The sequence below is a fragment of the Muntiacus reevesi genome, chromosome 13 (assembly GCF_963930625.1).
Source record: "Muntiacus reevesi chromosome 13, mMunRee1.1, whole genome shotgun sequence".
NCBI lineage: Eukaryota > Metazoa > Chordata > Mammalia > Artiodactyla > Cervidae > Muntiacus > Muntiacus reevesi.
In genome coordinates, this window is record NC_089261.1 from 32,951,405 (window position 1) to 32,974,966 (window position 23,562).

General features: G+C 37.2%; 1 protein-coding gene across 6 annotated transcripts in view; it reads left to right on the plus strand.

Annotated features, from left to right (window-relative positions):
- Nucleotides 1–23,562, plus strand: part of RAPGEF2 (Rap guanine nucleotide exchange factor 2) — a 256,474-nt gene that overhangs the window by 191,699 nt on the left and 41,213 nt on the right. For all 6 annotated transcript variants that reach the window (XM_065905101.1, XM_065905102.1, XM_065905105.1 and 3 more), the window contains 2 exons: nucleotides 8,477–8,608; nucleotides 17,893–18,070. In XM_065905101.1, coding sequence (XP_065761173.1) covers nucleotides 8,477–8,608; nucleotides 17,893–18,070 — 310 coding nt within the window. The remainder of the gene's footprint in view (nucleotides 1–8,476; nucleotides 8,609–17,892; nucleotides 18,071–23,562) is intronic.

The following is a 23,562-nucleotide window of genomic DNA, read 5'->3' on the forward strand; positions in this document are numbered from 1 at the left end:
AGTGAGAATGGGGTGGCTGTAACTTGAAACCATCCTGAAGCTATGTTTCTTAACAGACAACAGGATACACAGGTTAATTAATCAAATACTTCAGTATTTCTGTGAAAGATTATATAGTTTCTTTTAGGTCCCACATAAACCTTTTCATTTTGGAAAAAAAATGCGCTTGTCTTTCAGATGACAAACTTTCAGTGATTCTGATTTATTATAGAATTGTTCTCACTATGCCAGGTGCCTTTCTTTAAGGTATATCACATACACATTCAAGAAAATGGTGTATCTCAAAAACAATTTAGAAGGAATGAAAACTATTGGATGGCTCAGAAAGTGGCTTGATGTTGTTGGTACTGGAGATAAAGATGTAAAGTTTTAATTTGTTTCATGAAAATAAGAGTGAGCAATTGTTTCAGATTACTGTTTTTCTATTTGATTTTGAAATTTTGCACAAGAAACAACATTCATAAATTGATATAAGCGGCCATTTGAGCATTTCATCAATATCCATGAGAGTTTTCAAGTCAACCAATATAAATTAATAAATACATTAAAGTTTAATGCTTAAGTGTATTCACTGCAGGGCCAGGCATCCAGGAATCTGTCTCTGCTATCTTTTTACTTTACAGTCTTTATGGAAATGACTTAATTTTTCTGTATCTTATTGTTCTTTTATCTAAAATAGTCATAATAATACCTAGTTCGTGAGATTCTTGTAAGGACAGGGCCTGGCACACAGAAACTGGTGTATAGGTGATCTTACTGTTGGCTACTCCTGGGGAAAATGGGCCACAGCCTTACATTTTGGAAATATGGTACTTAGATCATACACTTCCTCCTCCTAATGAAGGAGTCCACTTTTCTGTTTTGGAAGTGAAGTTCACACAGGTTTTCTGTTCAGTGATTTCTATCAACATCCAATAGAAAAGGCTTTTTAAAGGTATTTGCTGGGAAATATCAATCATATGACTAACAACCTTCCAATCAGCTTGCTAGTTTTAATTATTTATTTTCCTCAACAGGGGTCCTAGTTGTTCTATTTGTATTGATTGTGCTTATTTCATGAATGTAGGAATTAAGTTTTAGAGTGTAATACATACCACTTTAGCCAGTGAAGTTTATGATTCATGTGTTACCAACGCTTAAAAACATGAGTGTGGCCTTTCTGCCCTGGAGAGAAGGCTGGGTGGCCACTGCAATTCAGGAGCTAATTTTCACATATAGAAGGACATGTTTGGCCACATGAAATTTTAATGTATATAAACTTTAATTATTAAGTCCTATCTGTGACACCTCGCTCCAAAACATTGTTTTAATGTAGGGAGATTGCACGGAACTTTGGGAATAAGGCATGACCAGCCTTGCACCACTCGCTCCCCTCCCATCAAGAGATGTTTGTTCAAAGTGTCCTCGAGTGGTGATGTGGTAGGATGGCAAGAACCACGCAGCTTGTGTCCCGGCCAAACACACCACTGCGGTGGAGGCTTTTCCAGTCAAACGTAAGGGGCTTATTCACACAAGAGCACAAGCTCTCCAAGGTGTTATCACTGCGAGAGAATTCTCAGCTATGAATGTTTGAACTTTTATACAAAAGAATGATTGGACTGTAAGCATTATCATGACAACGAGGTTATTTACTTTGCAGAATTTAGTACAGCAGTCTAACAGTGAGCTCTTCCATATAGATACGTGATTTGTTTTAAATGTGACATGTAAACTTTGGGGGAATATAATAAGTAAATTACTGTATAGGTGATGTTAGGTAGGACAGGGTCAAAAATAAGCTCCCCCCCCCATTGAATTTGAAAACTATCCGATTTAAGATGGTGGGAAATGGCGGGGGGACTGGGAAGGGAGGGGGCAGCTGCGGGTGGGATCTGCTGTTCGTCACTCAGCCACGTCTGACTTTCGCAGCCCTGTGGGCTGTAGCCCGCCAGGCTCCTCTCTCTGTGGAATTCTCCAGGCAAGAATAGTGGAGTGGGTAGCCATTTCCTTCTCCAGGGAATCTTCCTGACCCAGGGATTGAACCCACGTCTCTTACGTCTCCGGCGTTGGCAGGTGGGTTCTTCACCTCCGCTGCCACCTGGGAAGCCCCTAGGTGGGGTCTACAGGTTATTTTATTTAGCCACTGGACTATGGTATTGAATATATTCATTTTACAGAAGAGAGTAAGGTGCACATAGGTTCATTAACTTGCTCATAGTTGCTTGACTTAGGAGGAAGTTGAACAGGAGATAACTCGTTATATAAAATGAGGCTTATGTCTTCTGAGCCTGACAGGAAGCTGGGAGAATATTAAAGTTCATTACAAATTGCTAATCTTTTGGCAGTTTTCTCCACTAGATAAAAGCAGATTTTTGTAGAACTATTCCTGTAAAGCATAGTCATACCAATGTTTTAAAATGTTTACCTGTATTTTAATGAGAAATACTATTAGATTTATTGCATTATTATCTCATGACCCTTTGGGGAAAGCTCTGTTTCTTGCCTTAATTTATGAACAAAAGAAATTGTGTACTGTGCAGGAGTCTTTCTCTTTGGTTTTTTGCAATACTGGTAATGGATGACATATTATTCAAGGATGAGTCCTGGGTCTAGAGCATGTCTTAATGGGATATGAGAGGTAAAAGTGATTTCTCATGAATAATATTCAGCGTCCAAATGCTCACTTTTTCTGGTGTTCTTAAGTACTATGAATTATAGAAATAAAAGTTGACCATAGTATAAAGTGGTCTTAAAACTGAGCTACCACATATTATTCCTACCTATTCAAGCTGTATGTAGAAACAGATCAGAGTGTGTCAGAACTCAGTGTTAGATCAGTTTTGGTAAAAGAAAAACTATATGTAAGTGTGTGTGTCTGTATATATATATATAAACACACAAAGAAAATATAACTTGCTTTTTAACTTTTATTATTATTATCATCATGATTTTTGGCTGCACCATGCAGTATGCTGTATCTTTGTTCCCCAACCAGGAATCGAACCCATGCTCCCTGCTGTGGAAGCATGGAGTCTTAACCACTAAATTGCCAGGGGAGTCCCAGTATGACTTGATTTGAAAGCACAGCTTGAGTCCTACTGTGGGTGAGGTCCAGTGTTTGGAGCTGGGTGATGACTGGCCGCTGCGGCCCTTTCTGGGAGCAGGTCAGTACCTGCTGGCATCTGGACTGGATTGCAGCCACAGGAATCCGGAGCTGGGGGGGACCCTGTGTCTCCCCGAGTCTGCATGGGGTAGTTTATGGCTACCACTCTGCTAGTTTCTGAGTGCCAGGCCATCCTCTCTGCTTTATACCCGGTCATTCACTTAATCCTCACAACACAGGTTTTCCATAAATGAATGAATGAATGGAAAACATAAGAAACTGTGTTTTCACTAACTCCCCAGGAAAAAAAAAAGGGAAATGTGTTCAGGGATATACCATCTCCTCCCCAGACAGCTTGAAAACATGAGCATGAACAGCGCTCACAGAACTCCAGTGATGATCTGGGGAGACAACATTCATTTGGGTAAATTCTTAAGGATACAGCTTACATGAAGCTGCCCTGTAGCTCAGTGGTAAAGAATCCACCTGCAATGCTGGGGATGTGGCAGGAGCCGTGAGTTCGATGCTGGGTAGGGAAGATCCTCTGGAGAAGGAGATTGTAACCCACTCCAATATTCTTGCCTGGATAATCCCATGAATAGAGGAACCTGGTGGGCTATAGTCCCTGGGGTCAAAAAAGAGTTGGACACAACTGAGCGACTAAACAACGAGCAGTTTGTAGTCAATGAGGGTAATACTTATTAGGTGGTGTCGTTAATAACTCGAGATGAACTGCCATGGAGGATTGGATAGATTCTGACAATCACTCCAAATCTTGTGTGTTGTGTTGTAACTACTTTTTGAAATAAAGTGATTCTGGGATTAGTTGGGGACATTTTTAGTTAGGTAAGTTTCAACTGATGGTGACAGTGTATTTTTTGTTTTGTTTTGAACTATTGGATCTCTCGGCAGTCCGTAAAACTCTATTATGTTTCTGTTACATATCCAGGGATACACTGACTCTTGTAGAGCTGGAAAACATGAACATAAGAATTTATTTCTGGGAAAGAAGGAGGGGGAAGAAGGGTAAAACCCTAGTCTCTACTATGTTAGCACAACTTTGGGTAGTTTTACCAATTCAGCAAAGTATTTATTCAGTGATGTCAGAGATTTCAGTTCTTACTCTCTCATTTCATTTATGTTCAAAACAGAGTTCATTCAGTAGTTTGTGATTTTATAAATGCCAATCATTACATTAATAAATAAATCAAAGACTATCAAACACCTGTTCATATATGAGCCTGAAGTCTTCTGTAACACTTCTTACTTAAACCTAATTGTTAGAGCCTCCCTGTTTCTCCAGAAAAAAGACAAGTTCTTAAATAATTGATACATGGATTTTGCAAAACTCTGATTCATATTAAGTTTATGCTTACTTTATGCATTTAAGAATCTGATTTAAATACATATCACCATTCCTATTTCTTATGTAATTAATAGTGTTTACGGTTAAACTATGATTCAGTCATTGCCTGACACTGCAATTGTGATTCACAAGTGCCATTTTTTAGGAATAGAGATTACCTGGTCCAGGAAAAATTTGAGTAGTAATGTATTCATATAATCAAATATTAAAAATATATATAAGTAGGAGATTCCTTTGAACTGTGTTCTTAGTGAATTGCTATTAAATATATTGATATTAAGATCAAAATGTGTAAAACCCATTTACTTTTTATTTAATTTTATCCAGGTAACTACTGTGTGTAGTTCTGGCTTCAAAAACTTATCACAGAATTTCTGTTTAAAAAATAAGAAAAAAACAGAAATTCTGTGATAAGTGGTGACTAAAGTCATAAGATAATTCGCAACCTCATTTTAATCTGAAATTTGACTGAATAGCATAGTGACAGTAATTTAAGTAGGCCCTGATCAAGCCTAGAAGAGCTAGGAATAAATGAATCTTTTATTTTTGGCATGTTATACTTTTTTTTTTTTTTTTTTTGGTGTAATTTACTCAAACAGGGAGTTCCTGTCTCCCAAGGTTCAGGTGTCACTCTTTTGCCCTGAGGTTGAAACGTGGGTGTTTGTACCCATGTTTGCCCCCTGCCTCCTAGCTCCCATCTGGTTTGTTTCCCTCTGAAACACCTATTTTCTCTATGCCTGGACTCGGGCATCTAGTCTGTTGGTTGAGTGGCTGGGCCCCATCTGTGTGTTTCAGACTCTTCCCTTATGGGAACAGCCTCCACACTCCTCCCATTCCATAACCTTGGCTGATGTGTCCTGCCAGTAACATTTAATCGTGAGACTCTTATCCCTGTCTATGGGAAAACATTTAAAGCCTTCTCAAACATGTCTTCCCTGGTAGCTTAGCTGGTAAAGAATCCACCTGCAATGTGGGAGACCCCGGTTCGATTCCTGGGTTGGGAAGATCCACTGGATAAGGGATAAGCTACCCACTCCAGTATTCTTGGGCTTCCCTGGTGGGTCAGCAGGTAAAGCATCCACCTGCAATGCGGGAGACCTGGGCTGGAAAGATCTCCTGGAGAAGGGAACGGCTATCCACTCCAGTATCCTGGCCTGGAGAATTCTATGGAGTATTCCATGGGGTCACAAAGAGTCGGACACAACTGAGCAGCTTTCACTTTTTCAAACATAACATCTATTGTACTATAAAGAAATAGTTAATGCTGTAGTTTATATTCATTTATATTCGTTAATGAGTTTAATATCATTTCATTGTCTGCAAAGAACGGAAGTGGTGGTGGGGAGAGGAAAAGCCATGTTTAGAAAACTATGATTTATTTTTCTGTTGTGCATGACACCTACTGCAATGACTTTTGGGGTAGCAGAAGTTACCTTTGGAATTGGGGGTGTCTTATTTACCTTGGTATTTCCTGTCCCCAACAGAGTGTCTGATACAGCAGGTGCTCAGTAAGTCTTTACAAAGTAGAATCGAGTTAAGCGTGAAAGTATTTCTTCTTTCCTCTTTACATGGTCTTTTTGGTTCTTAGCCTGACAAAGCCACATAATTCTGCTCCTTGTGGCTGTAAGTGAGCGTAGATGAATAGATTGCAGAGTGTCTCTGCTGCTAGCTTCAGAGCTCAAGCCCCCTGGTGCTCTCCTCATGGTGCATTTAGTCAGGAGACACGACCAGCTGGTGGACACTGAAGAGAAGCGTGTCCTATGAGACTCGAATAAATAACTGTCTAGTGAGTAAAAGTTGGTTAGATGGACACATCTTTATGTGACATATTCAAGTTAATTTTTAAAAAGTCACACTGTGTGACACATGTCAACCTGAGTCATCTCTGTAAAAGACAGTCAATAAAAATCAGTTTATTGTTCTGTAATTGCATGTATTGAGTAATGCCTTTTTAAGTCACTGAGCCACTTAGTCACATTTCTTCAGGTGCGTTTTGTGGCGAGTGACTGCATTAAACGAAGTGTAGCCAGGGTGATGAAGGGGATTTATCTTGCAGATATCCTGCATTATGGATAAAATACATAACTTCTCGATTTAGGAATTTTTGCATATCTATTCTTTGCTGGGAAACTGTTATTTTCCAAATTTTATCTATTTCACATTTTCAATTATAGGGTAAAAAAGCTTTCATAGTGAAACATACATCATTTTTGCAACGATTTCATACATTTGTATAAACATCTCACTTCTCTGAGCTTCTACAGCATATGTCTTTTTATCTGTTTATTTGGCATCTGTTTATATGCCCCTTAATAAATTTATGTTTAAATCTCTTTGTATATTTTGTCTCCCATGATGTTAAAAAATACAATTTCTATGCAGACTATAAAATGTTTTTTTCCTGAAGAGAGAGAATTTTTTTTTTAAACTTTGTATACGATTTAAAGGTTACTCTCCATGTGCAGTTATTACACAATATAGGCTACATTCCCCATGTTGTACAGTACATCCTTGAGCCTGTCTTACACCCAGTAGTTTGTACCTCCCTCTCTTCCACTCCTCTGGTTCCCTGCCCCTCCGCCCCACCACTGGTAACCACTGGTTTCTTCTCTGTATCTGTGAGTCTGCTGCTTTTTTTGTTGTATTCACTAGTTAGTTGTGCTTTTTAGAGTCCACATGTAGGTGATACTATACCACTTTTGTCCTTCTCTGTCTGACTTATTTCACTGAGCGTAACGCCATCCAAGTCCATCCATTTATTATGTACTATTATATACCATAATCTGCTTACTAAGTCAGGTCTGAATGGTGGTGGGTATAGATACACTGTACCTCTCTGTTTGGAACCCCAGGTATGAACCTCGTTGATCCTTGCCATGAACCTGCATCACCTCCCCTGTGAAGAAATAGCATCTTGGTTTTGGAAGGAGAGAAGGACAGAGGGTCCCAAAAGAGAAGGGAGTGTTGTCAAGGAAAACTCTTACTTGAGTTTTATTTTAACAGTCTTTACTATTCAGCGGCCAAATAGGATCGATTTGCCAGCAGGAAAGAGAGATACCAGCGTGCATGGTATTTTGAAATATCAGGTTTATTATTGGTCAGTAGTTTGTGTCATAGATAAACAGCACCCGTTTTGAATTCAAAAGAATTAATAATAACTTACAGGAGTCTAAGATTGTACAGGGAGCATTTTCTTAGCATTTCATTCACTGACTAGCACATAGTAAGAGGAACGGGGCTCCGTAAATATTTGTTGAATGGGTAAATGTGTGAATGTTTCCTTTTTCAATGCATTTTCTCTGCTATGTGGGGAGTGGTAGAAACGTTTGAGGGATGCTTAGTAAATCTGTTCAATAGATGCAGTTTGTATTTGAAGTGTAATCATGAACAAGTAGAATCTTGATTTTTATGTGTTTGTGTAGAGATAGATAAATGTTGTCCATAACCTTCTCGATAGATAAATGTTTCCCATAACCTTCTCGATTCTGCATTCTCTGAGTTGATTCTGCGTTCTCTGAGAACATTCTTTTCTGTTTTCTCCATAGTGCCTGCATAGTTACCTGTGTAACCATACACTCCCTCAGTTCTAAGATCCTCCTCTTTTTAACCTTTAAATGTCATTGGGGCATACATGAACCTCAAATCTGTTTTCTTATTTAGGCTGTCTCTTGCCACAAAGTTGCATTTGTGCTGACTGACAAATGGTAGTAGACTAATTTGCTCATTGATGTATGATTTGAAAATTTTAGCCCATTGGATTCAGTACTTACCAAGTTAATCTTAAGCATTAAACCCACCTATTTAAACATTGAATTGAGTATGATTTAAGGCTCATTGAATGCCCTTAAACTTAATTTTGTGATTTTTGGTAAATAGGTCAGTGTTTAGTAATTGTGAACTTAAAAAATGAAGGAACGTCATAGTACTTTTGGCTAAATGGTGTGAAGTGGAGTATAATACGATTTTTAAATGTCCTCTTAGAGTTCTTGATTCCAGTTGTAACGTGGTGTCTCCTGCTCCTTTCCCAGCTTCCTGCAGATTTCACAAAGCTACACCTCACTGACAGTCTCCACCCACAGGTGACCCACGTCTCCTCCAGCCACTCAGGATGTAGCATCACTAGTGATTCTGGAAGCAGCAGTCTTTCTGATATCTACCAGGTAGGAAGGTATTTCCGTATCATTTGCTTAATTTTCATGTATTCTAAGGAGTTCTGTGATTCTTCATTGACAGAATCTATAAGGTAAAGATATGTGTTTATATTATATGTGCACAAGTGGACATAAATGTTAATGTTTATGCTTAACACAGACATACAGTATGTTGTACATTTGCTTTAGGAAGTCAGATTACAGTCTGATTGTATTTGCCTCTACTAGGACCTATTACCAGAATTTTAAATAGAGTGATCTCAATGGAAATGTTTCCCTTGACTAAAATATTAGTAAATATTTTACTAATTTGATATAGACATACTAGGTTTATGCTTCCTTCTTGACTAAAATTGTAGGGGGATACATCATTATTATGCTTCCATACTAAGCTTTTCTTAATAAAACCTTGGGTATGACAAAAGGAAGAGATTATTAAGATTGGAGCACTGAATTATTTTTCTTGTGTTATTTTTATTAACTGTAGATTTGGTTATTTGTTTAAAATGAATTCTTATGATACTGATGGATAGGAAAGAAACTAGAACTATGGAATTTCAAAAACATTTTCAAAGCAAAACAATTTTAATTTTCAAGGAAGAGTTCACTTGCTTAGAAAATGCAAATTTAGGAAAAGTGACTAAAATAGGCAAAAAAAAAAAAGGTCCTTTTTTTGGTAGTCTCTCAGTACATACAGCTAATATGAAATTTTGGATGGTTTCAGACAAAAGAACATAATATGTACTTACCTTACAAAGTATAATTTTTGTGTCCTTAGGAATTGTGATATGAGATGCCCATAAAAGAACTTTTCTTGGAAACGTTATAGTTGATGTATTTAAACAGTGCTCAGTTTTTATTTAAAAAAAAAAACTTAACTATAAGTAACTAAACAGAATACTGTCAGGGCAAAACATTTCTTTTTAACTCTTAAATTTCGTAGATCTTAGAAAATTAATTTTCTTTTCAGGACACACTAGGTACCCACTTTTCTATAATTCAGAAGTGTTATGGAGAGCTCATGGACTAATAAGCCACAAATGCAGTTATTTGTAGATTCTTGACTGATTATGAACTTTTAAAAAATTTTGCAATAAGAAATGTAATTATCTGATTCTATAACTTTTCAAACTTCTACTTTGATGCATTATATGTTAACTTGTAATTAAATCTTTCAGAAGTAATTTCATTTTCATTCCCCACTTCCCCCCATAATACCTATTTTTAGAAGTTGATTTTTTTTTTCATGTTTATTGAAGAGTATCCCTTACAATAGAGCAATGATCAGTGTAAGTAAAAGTCTTGCTTTGGCTTGTGTTAATTAAAGCATCATGATAGAGCCTTTGCCTTCTATGCTTTGAGATCATATACTTTGAAGATCTGTAGTAAGAACACAGATTGAGATCATAGAAGTTGCTCCTGTTTTCTTCAGGTATAGTATCAGCCTGAACAGAGTGCCTAGAAGGTTAATTTATAATTAAGAATGAAGTGAGTTGTCTATATACTTTATGGAGGCATGTTCTGAGGGGAACTTCAGCTTTACGTGTTATTGTCTTGGGTAGGTTGGGGAAAAGTGTGAAGAGATTCTTGATATTTCTGCTGCCTCCCCCACCCCCCATCCCCCCATTCAGGATGTCTGAAGATCCAGACCACGGTGAGAACTCCACCTTTCGTCTTTATTTTGGGATGTAGCTGGAAAAGGAGACGCCTGTGTATTTTGAATTATTTTTGTTGAGTTTCAAGGCCATTCATTTCAAACTTGATGACAGGCATGTATCCTGTTAAGTTTATATCCTACATAAGGAGAAATCCATGGATGTATCCAAGGATTTGGTTACTGATTATATAAGACTAATGTTAACCAAAGATCCCCAGGAGACCATTTCTGTTGTCTTTAAGTCAGAAATTCTTAAGGTAAGAAGAAACCTGGCAGATGCACCTTGTTCAGTGACCAGTCTTGTGTTTGAATCCCCTACTCCTTTGCTGTCAATCAAGCATCCAGTTGATTCTTGAACAGTTCAGTGATGGACAACCAGCTCCCATTGCAACGCCTTTCACCTTTGTACAGTTCTGACTTGGGAGAAAGTTGTCATGTTGGAGTGGTCTAAATGCTCATGAGGTGGATACAAAGAGGTTGGAATGAAATGCTGTGTGTCGGAGGGAAAAGGGTAGAATAATTTTTCCAAGAGGGTTGGAGGGGAGGAATTCAAGAGCAAGGTGGAGTCACTAGCTTTAAGAAAAGAAATGTTCTCTGTTTTAACAGGGGCTTATGAAGGTGGATTTGGAGTGGGGAGTTTGTGTCTGCTGTACCTGAATTCCCCTTGTTCAGAGTGAGAGGGTTGGCAGAGAGTTTCACGGAAAGACACATTTTGAAGTAATAGTTTCAGAGAGCAGAGGAGCAAATTGACCAGAGTATTGGAAGCTCAATTGAGTTGGTGAACTCAAATACAGAGTGATTTCCCTCTGCCCTGATAAGTAATTTTCTTCACAGCAAGCATGAAGAAAGCAAAGATTTGGCTTCCCCTGGGATTGACGCCTTATTAAATAAGTGTAGCAGAAAGACGGATGGAGCCACACGTCCAGCTCTTTCTAATGCAGGGCTTTGATTTTGTAGTCCTTCTGTCCAGGATGTTTTCTCCTAGCTTGATCCTTTTCAGCCTTCATTTTTGAGGACCGTTTTCTTAGAGAATTCTTTCCTTATTACTCTCTGAAAAGTAGATCCTACATTTTGATTCCTTTCCTGGCTGGTCTTTTTTTTTTTTTTTTTTTTAAAGCTTTAATGGTAACAGTTATTACTTTCTAACTTCTTATGTCTGTCCCCCGAGAAGAAGGCAGGAACATCTCTATCTTGTCTCCACCTTCTCTCTAGAGCCTGGAATAGCACCAGGAAACCATAGGTGTTCAGGAAAGATGTGTTGGATGAATGGGATTATAGTATTAGACTAGGGTACAAAAGCTGGAGTATGAGAGCATGAAGGAGGTAGAATCTGGAAGACTGAGGATCATACGTGTTTGGACAGATAGCTGCCTCGGAAGGGAATGGAAGCAGTTGGAAGAGTAGGAGGTTATGGGTGATAGAAAGCAGAACCGAAGTTGGTAACATGAGACAGTACAGTTTCCAGACATGGTAAGGTCCTGGTTAAGTGGTATGATTATCAGAACAGTGACTTAAGTGGATTGGAAATAAGTGTATGAAAATAGATCAATGGAACAGAGAGTTCAAGCAAAATGAAATTTATGTGTAAGGATGTGATATGTAATGGAGGAAACCTCACAAATAATAAGTGATGGGTTATTCAAAAATGGTCTTGGGGGGCCCACATTATAACCTTACTTTATATCATAATTAAGATTAAATTCCAGATAAACTAAAAAATTAACAAACTCTTAATGGTATAGTGACTGATCAAAAATTTTATTAATTAAAAGGTCAATTGAGACAAAGATATAAAGTCAGGCTATTAACTCACTTATGCAAATTAATAAGAAAAATACTTTATAACAGTATTCAAAGGCAGGAGTAGTAATTTGCACAAGAACATGCAAATGTCCATACCTTAAATAAATATTTAAGACATAAGTAATTGAGTATATAAAGATTTAAACATGAAGCTATTTTTCCTATCAAATTAGCACAGACTTTCTTACTTATAGCAAATATTTATAGGCATTTTTACACTTGTTAGGATTGTAGGTCTTGAAAAGAAACCTAACAATTTCCATTAAGAGATTTAAAGAATTGCTCTTTTAGGTACGTCCTATAGAAAAGTATTCCTAGTATAAAATTAGGAACAGCATAAATTATGATGAACAAACTGGACTTAATGCAAATATTATACTTATTTCCAAATACATTTTCATATGTTCTGTATATATATGGTTTTGTCTACAGTGCCTACTTACTTTGTTATCTCAGTTAAATTTAGCATCAATATAATTTTGTAGCCTAATTTTATATCAGGATCTGACTTTGGGTTAAATATGTATGTTTGAAATTCTCACAAAATTTATTTCCATCAAAATTACTTATTAAGCAGCCCTCATAAACAAGGATATGTGTGAATGCTGGATATTTAATAAGCAAAAACTTGTTTTGTAAATGATTTTAAAATACTTAATGATAGCACTATAGTAGTTATATTGTTTTGGTTTTAAATTAACTCTTCACTAGATCTTTATGACATTTAATATTTCCTCAGTTTTTCATTTACTTGATATCCTTAAAAATGCAAAAGAAACTAGTTTGAAGAACTGTATTCATAATAACAAGTATATGTTTGATTTAATAAATCAAAGTTTTCAACATTGCTCTGAGAATATTACTGTTTTTTGAGACTGTTACTATTTAACTGTAATGAAAGTCGCTCAGTTGTGTTCGACTCTTTGCAACCCCATGGACTATACAGTCCATGGAATTCTCCAGGCCAGAATACTGGAGTGGGTAGCCATTCCCTTCTCCAGGGGATCTGCCCAGCCCAGGGATTGAACCCAGGTCTCCTTCCTTGCAGGCGGATTCTTTACCAGCTGAGCCACAAGGGAAGCCCCTGTAATGTGCACCTAAATCTGTGTTTTACATATGGAAGATAAATTAATTTAGGACAGGAGTTATTTGACTAAGTGACTTTATTCTTGCTTCTGAGACCAATATAATCAGATACCTTTTATTTCTTTTTTGTTTAAATATGCATATGTGCTAATCACTTCAGTCGTGTCCAACTCTGCAATCCATGAACTGCAGCCTTCCAGACTCCTCTGTCTGTGGGGTTCTCCAGGCAAGAATACTGGAGTGTGTTGCCATGTGCTCCTCCAGGGAATCTTCCCAACTCAGGGATTGATCCCACATCTCTATGTCTCCTGCATTGGCAGGAGGGTTCTTTATCACTAGTGCCACCTGGGAAATCTGTTACAAGTGTATATAGCAGAGCAGTTTGCCTATATATGTATAATCGTTTACAATTTTCCATTGCAGGTTATTACAAAATACTGAATATAGTTCTCTGTGCTATACAGTACGTCTTTGCTGTTTATCTGCCTTATATATAGTAGTGTGTATATGTTAATCCTAAATTACTCAGGTATCTTTTAAATATAAAGTGTATGCATATCTTTATTTAGAATGAAAGAGTTTAAAGACTAGCATAAATCTCAGTAGTATTGTAGTTTGGAGGAAGATAGAAAATAGCAGGTGTTTTCTTTATGTTTACATACAAATATTTGTATGTAAAATTTTTTAAAACATTTTCTGTTTTATGACCAAGCAAAGCAGAACACGTTTTACTGCTTTGTTATATTTTAACTCTTTTCTTTATGAAGACAGTCTATTTAGAAAACTGGGCAAGGTATTAAAGTACAAAGTATTTAGTAGTTTGTGTTGGTTGAACCTGATTTTGATTATTGGCACAATTACCAGGTTTTGTTTTGAACGGTTTATTTAGTTTCCCTTCATGTTTTCTCATCTGAAGAATAGTGGTAATAATCCTGACTTGCTGAATTGTTGGGAGGATTAGTTATTATGTTCTAAAAGCATCAGATGTAGTGCTACATGCATGGTAGTCATTCAGTATAGGATCACTGGTTTTATAATCACTGTGTGAGTCATTTAGCCAGAACTTAAGGGGTGCCATTAGCCTGAGAGAGATTTTTACAGTATGTAAGGGGCTGCAATATTTAACAAAGTTTTTTTTCTTTTTTGGACAAGTTCTGCCAGTGTAAATTTTATTCAAGGCTCATTGCTAGGCTGGGGCCAGGTAGAGGGATGCAGGCACAGAGGTGGAAACTTGTCCCCGTGACGCAGGGCCTCTTGATGTGGCCTGTAACAGGCTCTCTTTTCTGTTGTTGGATCCAAGAACAGTCCTGTGAGTGACGAGATACAGCTCCAGCTTACTGATGACAAAACTGGGTCTGCAGGGGTTCAGGGGCTGTGTTACAGTCACATGATGAATGCTGGAGCCGAGATTTGAATTGATGACCTCTGGTTTGTCTGCTTATTCAGCCGAAATAAATCCAGTGACTCCTCAGTTCCGGGCCCTCAAGTTTAGCCCTCATCCTGTTGGCCAGTCAGCATTCACTAAACGTATAACAGCTCAGTCTCCAAGTGACTCATTGTTCGGGAAGTTAATAGATTCCTAAAAATCTGTTCGAGTTCTATTTAAGATGTATCGCTAAAAGGAATTTTGTAGTATTTTAATACAAAAGGGATATATATTTTAGTTTGAAAGGGATATTTATTTTAAATAAAAATAATCTTCTAAGTACTGGTTTCATGCATGTTATTTTATGAATAGTTTCTTAAAGAATGGAATACACATAGCAGGACTAGAAAACAACTAATGATTGTTTACACAGATGGGATGGGGGTTCAGTTTTGCAGAGTTTAATCCAACTCACATTGGAAAATCTGTTCTATTTAAGACTTAAATAGAATTCATTTAAATGATAGTAATGACTTCTTTGGGATGGTATGAAATATACCTTTCTTCCCCTACCATATGTTAAATATTCAAAAATTTTAAAAAGTCTTCAGTTGTATAATTATATTACTTAAAAATGTTTTGTTCTCATTTCTATCTTCAGTACTACCTCTTCACTCCAGGCTGATATTAAAGAATGTGGGTATAGAGGACTGTATATTTGAAAATATGAGGTGATGACTAATAATCACCAATGTTAAGATGAAGCTAGGATGAAATGTGATCATAGCAAGCATTAGCAAATTGTCACATTTCTAGGCTTTAGGAATAAGGTGATGATAACAACAATATTGGCCTAGTTTCTTTGCTCACAGCCTTGGCATGCCATATCACACTTGGTTCTGCTTCAGTTTCATTCTAGAATCTAGAGACAATTTAAATCAGAAATATGAGCAGATACAAATTACTATACATAAAGTAGATAAACAACAAGGTCCTATTCTGCAACACTAGGAACTGTATTTCAATATCCTGTGATAAACCATCATTCAAAGAATATGAGAAAGAATATGTATATGTGTGTGTAGGTGTATATATATATGAATAAATTATATATGATATATGAATGATTTATATATGTTATATGTGTTATATATTGTTAAATATATAACATACATATAATTGAACCCCTTTGCTGAACACCTGAAACTAACTCAACATTGTAAGTCAAGTAGAATTCCATTTTTTAAAAAATCATAAATTAGAGGTGTACTGCTGAGCACCCCACAATTAATTCTCTGGCCTTGGTGGCAAGGCCTTCTGGCTTTTCCACCCGGAGGAGCATCTCTGCTCACATGCTCCAGCCTGAGCAGCAGGATTCACTGCTCTTTCAGAGGCCACTGCTCAGAGCTTTTGTAGGGTTTGGGTTTTCCATTTTCATTTATTCTGTCTTCATTAGGTATTCTGTCTTCAATTATTTTCCCCCTATGTTTTTCTTACAATGTATGTATTTTAGTTCAGGAAATTGTACCTAAAGACTGAAATTATTTTTGTTAAAGTTTAGAAAATATTAACACATGCTTGTGTTGCTTGAAAATATAGAATTAAGTAGTATGCTCTATAATATAAACTAAGACTTTAGAAAGGGGAAACTTTGGTGATAAGAAAATAATACAATTTATTCTTTAAATATTGACTTAAGCTAAATGATAGAAAAAATATATATAAATCCTTCTATAAGCTGCATTCATGTATTAAGTATCTCTTATAAAGAATCAGATTAGGTTGCAGTTGTAACTCGGGAGCCAGAGTTCTTGGTTCTGTTCTTGATTCCACAGTTACCAGTAACACAGTCTTGGAAAAATAATTTCTTTTTACCTGAATGTTTGGAGAATAATAAATATTGAGGATGGCATTTACTTCATAGGATTGTTTGGCGCATTAAATGAGTTAATACATGTGAAGCACATGGAGCAGTTCCTGGCATATTGTATTTGGTGTTGGCTTTTTATTTATTGGGTTCAACATTTTATATTTTCTTCTTTTGTTTATATATTTTAATCTGTATTTGCTTATTCTTCAAAATAAAATGTCTTATTGTCTTTGAAAGTCATATGGGCTATGAGTTATCTGAAGCTGGTAGACTTTATATTTTCTACAAAGTTAATAGTTTTATAATAAAGTGTTTCTAAGAGCTTATTATATTTTCTGGAAAGCCATGTTGTGATGCTTAAGATTGATAGAGTTAATATTTAGTTGTACTCATTCTTACTATTCTTAAGCAATTAGTGAAATCTGGGTACATAATGTCAAATAAGACACATATGTACTATTGCTGAGATGATCATCACAAAAATATATAGAACATCCTTCAAGGGATGATGCTTGTAGGCTTGAGATAGCCCAACAGAAGAGACTGTTTGGAAACTTGCGAGTTTTGATTCAGGCCAAATATTTGTTTTTAATCACAGAACCATGTTAGACCTGATCGGAGTCTCTTTCTAGAATTAAAAAAGATAGTTCTAAAAAATTTAAGAGATTGGGTCATTGCATTTTTTTTTAACAACACTTTTTTTAGCTGCAGAGAGTAGCTACCAATTTGCAGCTATGACTAAAGATATCAGTATACTTAGACGTTCTTCCTTCTTTTCATTCCTGTTATACCTGGCTCCTGAACAAATAATTTTACATTTGCTTCATTCTTTCTTGATCTTGATTACTTGAAATTTGATTGGTGCTGCCGTCAGCAGTGTTGAGGAATGGGAAGAAAGACTGTGTCACCTATAGACATGTAGGGGTCTTTCACACCTTTGGTGTTTTATAGTTGGAGAGTGGACACTGGTGTAATCAGCTAATTATTAATGTTTTATTTGCATACTTATCAAATTACCTTTGATTTTGGATTCACTTTTTCATAAAGACTCTTAATAAGAGAGAAGTGGTTCAGTCTTCTTGGCATTAATAAACCTACACCTTTTCTTTGAGGGAAGGAATTGTTCAGAATTGTCACCCTTACACTCTTAGTTTAAGCCATCCTCTTTGAAAAATAGAGTGAAAACTGTGGTACCGTCTTTTTCTTATACTGTGTTTCAAATGCCAGGTGACAGCTCAGGTAAGAAATCAGAATTATTGTGATAAAACCATTAATTCTAACTAAAAATTCCATGAGATAAAAATCACTCATATTTTGTTGATGTCATGATTTTACATAGTGCCCAGTGCATGAATATTTGTTAATGTTGAATACATGTAACTTAATTATGGAAAGATTCATATCATAAATTTAATTTCAAACAAGACTTATTTCTTTTGGATACAAAAGATTTACTTAAAAACAGCTTGTCTATCCATCCATTCATCTATTTAATTTTGGTCTGTTCTAAGGCCACAGAGAGTGAGGCTGGTGATATGGACCTTAGTGGGTTGCCGGAAACAGCAGTGGACTCTGAGGACGATGACGATGAGGAGGACATCGAGAGGGCCTCAGACCCTCTAATGAGCAGAGACATCGTGAGAGACTGCCTGGAGAAGGACCCCATTGACAGGACAGACGATGACATCGGTGAGTCTGCGTGAGGCAGCAAATCTCAGAGCAGTTTAAAGAGTTTAGAATAAGACTGTCTGGGACAACAGAGCCCAAGAATATCAGGCTTTAAAAGGTGATTTCCCTCAGCATTGTTGAAAACACCTTTGAAAAAATTAATTTTACTCAGTCCATAGCTTCAAGAGGCCACAACTGATAAAACTTCCAAATAAAACCCTTCCAACATGAGCTGTTTCTTAGCTTACTCTAGGACCAAAAAAAATTAAAAAGTCAAAGTCCCCTTCCAAACGTTATCACATTTGTTAGTCTTGTGAGCTCTGTTCCTGATGAACTCGAGCCCCTCTCTGTGTGAGCATCAGTCAGGTGGCAGTTGGTAGAGCTGCTGTTTAAGTGACTGTTCCCCCTGTGGCTCCTCAGCGAGGAGAGGCTAGAGGAAGAAGGGAGCAGAATGTCAAGTGAGCCCACATGAGCCTAGGGGTTGGGGCTTTGAGTGCGCCTTAAGATTGTGGGTCTAAGTGGCTTTGCGTCGCTTTCCCCTTCCTCCAGGTTCCCTTGACCCAGCTTGGCCATCAGAATGAGTTGATTGTGTAATGATTGTTTAGTGTTTGACTCGGCCTTCCAGACCCTGCTTCTTCCTTAGATGCTGGGAGTGAGACCAGCTTCCTCTGAGAGCATCTCTGCCCTGCAGGTCTGGAGTCTATAACACCCTTGCCTGAGCCCCAATGATCTGCTCTTCCATGCCCCCAGCTCTTTTGGGGGCCATTATGTATATGAAAGAAATTCAAGGAACTGAGTCTAGTGGGATTAGATACAGGACAGTACGGCCATCGTTATATGTGAGTGGCTTGTTTCTTGTGTTTTGAAGGGAGCCAAACATTATGTATGAGGAGAACCTTGTACCATTTAAGATCTGTATATATGCTAGGGAATTAAAGTTGGTAAACCAGGTATTCTAAAATAGCACTGAAACCACTGATAGAAATTGCCATTTAGACATGACTGTTATGTGGGGTGAGCACTCAGTCACTGGCTAATGTGACTGCACCTTGTGTGGACTGAGAGTTTCCTAGGTCCTGGCAGCCCAGTGGAAATGAAGCATGGAGGCCCTGATCCTGCTGGCTCTGAGGAATAGAGTGGGCATTGGGGTCATAGTCCCGGGGTATGCACTGAACAGGAGGCTGTTGCATGAATGAAGGACTGTCAGCGCCCTTTTGGAAGCTCAGACCTGGAAGAGAGGAAGGAGGAGCCAGCTCTGCCTGTACCTCCAGTGCAGAAGTGCCTCTGCAGTAACCGTTTCTGGGTTACTGGGTTTCTGTTGGAGGATGCAGCTGCTTCTCACATGCCCATCCCTGTTCTTCCATACTTTATCCCACTTCCTCCTCAACCCGCTACACTCTTTGGTCTAAAGCTGCTTGTAGTCACAAGTCTTCTGAGGCTTCTGCAGCATGAAGTCAAGTGGCCCTATGTCATCCTTGAAGACTCAGGGTTTAGCTTCCTTGCATCTGATACTTCACATTCATCTGATTTCCACTGTCCAAAGTGTGTTTCACTCTCCTGTTCTCTTTGTCTTTGTGATTTTTCTTTTTTAAAAAAAATTTATTAGTGTGTAGTCAACTTACAGTGTTGTGTTACTTTCAGGTGTGTGGAAAGTGGATCAGTAGTGTGTATATGTCAGTCCCAAACTCCTCATTTGTCGCTTCCTCCCACATTTCCCCTTTGGTAACCACAAGTTTGAGTCTGAGATCCCACCTCGTTTTCAGCGTCTCTTTATTGCAGCTTTAAACAGAGAATGAAGTTGGAAGTAGTATGTTTGGTTTGCCATCTTAAAAATTCTTGCTCATAGAGTTTATAAAAAACAGATTAAACATTGATTATGAACAGATTGACGTGAAAGTTATCCTTGTTTGAATATGCTTATTTTAGTATAGTTATGGAAGAAAGTTATGATTAGTACAATATATGACGCATGTCATTCCTGGAAATTTAAGGCATTCATTTCATATCTGAGAAGTTTTCTGTCCTAGAATTTCTAGGAAGCAAGACCTATGCTGATTCCTACAAATGAATACCAAGCTAATTATTTTAAGGTGCTTGTTGATATAATCTCTGGATGAATTACTTGTAGTTGAATACCAATACACTTGTAAGCAGTGATGACTCAGGTGCTTACTCCTATCAAATATATTTTTATTTAAAGTAGTAAATCTTGATAATTAAAGATGAGGCATAATGACATTGTTTGATCTACACAAGGTCTTGGAGGATCTTATATTCCGTCTCCTCCAAATACAGCCACATGTGAGAACACTTTGGCTTGTTTGCCATTACTTTTGGTAAATCTAGCTCATTCTCCAGTGTTTAGTTAAGGCAGACACCTTTCTTATGAACTAAAGACATTTGTGTAACTGATGCTTTGTCTAAATGCCTTTCTGCCTAACCACCTTCCTCAACCCAAGGGATGGGGTGTGTTTGTGTTTTAAGTTTAGTCAAATCAAGCTGCTTATATTTAAATATGTTTTTTAAATTTCAGGAATGAAAAAATTTCCCCTTGGGGTCCCATAGATTCTGAGGTGTGCCTTTGTTTCAGTACTTTGAAGAAAGGCACATTATTCATGTTTGCTCTCCAGCTTGTAACTCTATAGGTACTCAATTATTGAATACTTTTTCTTTTTTTTAAGATTTGAGGACTTGACATATAAAGGTAGAAAACTACTTTGATCCCTTTCAGGGAACTCCTCTTTTTTTCCCCTCACTTGGTGTACCCCACACACAAATCCACAAGTTTTTTTTTTTAATCTTCATTATTTCTTATGTAAAATTAAACCAAAGCAATAAGGATTTTTCTGAGTTGACTAAAGTTTCTGGTGTCTATAAGTTGATTTTTGACTTTTCTTTATGTTACATTAAGTAGAAAAAAGTTTTTATTGAACGTCTAATATTTTTTACAAACAGGATTATTTCTTTCCTGATGAAGTAGGGTAGGTCACACTAATGTATTATTCAGACAGAGTCTTGCAAGCCATTTAGAATAAAGTGATTCTGTTTCTCCATCCACAGAACTTCTCCCCATACCCTAGGAGCTATCTCATTACCTGTCCCATGCTCTCAATCCTCAGCCGCCATAACCCCTGTAACTCTGTATGTTTCCTATGGCATCAGGGTTTATGTTGAGCTCCTGAATCAAATGCTTCTGTTTTACATTATTATGTTTTTTAAAGATTAGTGATATAAATTCCTCATTTTTAAAATTCTTATAATCCTCTGGTGTAATAAATAAATTATCACACAACTGGTGATGTCATTATTGAATCCTTGAGAGTTTTTAAACCCTTGCATATTGTATGGTTAAGTATTTAATTTTTCAATTGAACTTGGAGAAAAATGTGTATTTACTATTACTATATCTTCTTTGTATTCTTTGTTATTTATCCTTATTATATGTGATACACAGATATTTTCTATCCCATTGTATTTTATTAATGTTAGTCACTTATTCATATATCACGGACTGATTTCATGACCCATTAATGGAATAGGACACTGCTGAAAAATAAGACAATTGTTCATGCAAGCACTTCAAATCATTATTGCAAGTATTAGTGAGTATGCTTTATATGTTCACATTCCTCATATTCGCCTACCGTATGTGGTGGTATTTTAACTTTTATTATTGTCTAAACATGTTAAATTTAAAATATTTCTGATAATTAATTTCTGGTCTCATATTTTTCTTAAAATCATACATCTTTGTCCAAGGAAGTTTTAACTCCTACTAGGAGAGGGAAAAAAATAAAATGTATGTTATAGCTAGTATTTTAATAGCTGTGTTTTACCTATGATTTTAACAGCTAGTATTAGCTAGTATTTTACACCTTATGGTGAGGAGGGGGGAAAACAGAGAGTGGTGACAGCAATACTAACTGTGATGTGTCAGCCAGAGGGCCACGATTGGTTCATCTGCCTTTATGTTTCATATCAAAAACATATGCATTTGTAAAACAAGGAGTCCTTCCTCCTGTAGATAGTAGATAGGGGTCATGTCTTACAGGGATATTCAAAACTGCCTCATAACTGCCCCCAGGTATATTTTATGACAGCACAAGCACATCTGCTCATTCCAGGAGTAAAAGTTTCACTGAACGAAACTTACTCTTTCTGTAACTGATGCACCGTGATACTCTCGTTCCTTCTTTTTAAAAAAAGGCTGGTTGCAGCAGCCAGCTGATGTCCTGATACATCAGTCTGGGTCAGGTTGAGGAGCACTGTCTTGTTGGACAGAGTCCCTGGGTACCACTTACCACTGTTATTCTTCTGATTACCAAAGCCACCCCCATAATAATGAAAAGTCTTAAACAGCAGGGATGACGTAGGGTCTCCACCGAACAGACATTACCAAGCTAGACCAGAAAACACCACCTCGTCTGACCTTGTAGGAATGTAATGTTTTCATAAAATATATCTTTGTATTATTATACATTGCTTCTGCAATTAGCAAACTATATCCAACAACATAAAGCTCGTCATTAAATCCTAACAGAAGGAATGTGCATAGAGACAATGTCATTATTTGAGAACAGGAAAATAGAGGGAAATTTTCATTTAGCCAAAAGTTTGAACAATGCCGTGAATATAATATTGAATAATCATATCATATATAATAATATATAATAATGATAGTAATAGTGGTCCTCATTTGTTGAGTATTTACTCTGTGCTGAGGACTTTATCATCTGGATTGCATTTGATCCTTAGAATTGTCCAGTGAAGGTGGGTATTATATTACTCTTTTCCAAGTGAGAGAAACATGTCTAAAGGGAACAAATCAACTTTCCCAGAGTAATTTGGCCAGTAAGTGTCCACACGCTGGCACATGCCCTGTGCTCTTCATCACCTGTGAGGTCCAGCCTGAGCATGGAGGTAGACAGTCCTGAATCCTCTCACTGCCACCTTCTCCTTATATGCCTTTGAGCCTCGATTTCCTCCTTGTGAAATGAAAAAGAAAGCACGCATCTCATAGAACCATGGTGAGGAGGAAGGAACTTAGAAAGGAGTTCTTAGTAAAAAGAATCTGCTTGTCCACAGCATTGCCACTGGGAAGAGTGAGCAGACTTTGTCAGTCTATGAGATCCGAATTAGCACATCCATTTCATTTGCATTCATCACATAATGTGAGCATGTTAATTGATTCTGGGTTTGTCTGATTCACAGAAAATATTCCTTGCTTTCTAAATCCTGGAGTATCTTTAGAATGAGGGTGGTTGTTTCTGCCATCTGTTTTGGGCACCCAGTTGCCCAGAGGCACCAGAATGGACCTACTGACTTTCTGGAGAATTCCCAGTGCTCTGTTTCATTTCAGTTTATCACATCATCCTGTAATAAACCTTAACAAGATCACAGCTCATTTTCAGTAGCAATCCCCCATTGAAGTTTATTGATCTCTTATTACCATTGGAATTTGAATCACACTGAGTCCTGTTGCTCCTGAATCAACAAGGAAATGTTACCCTTTC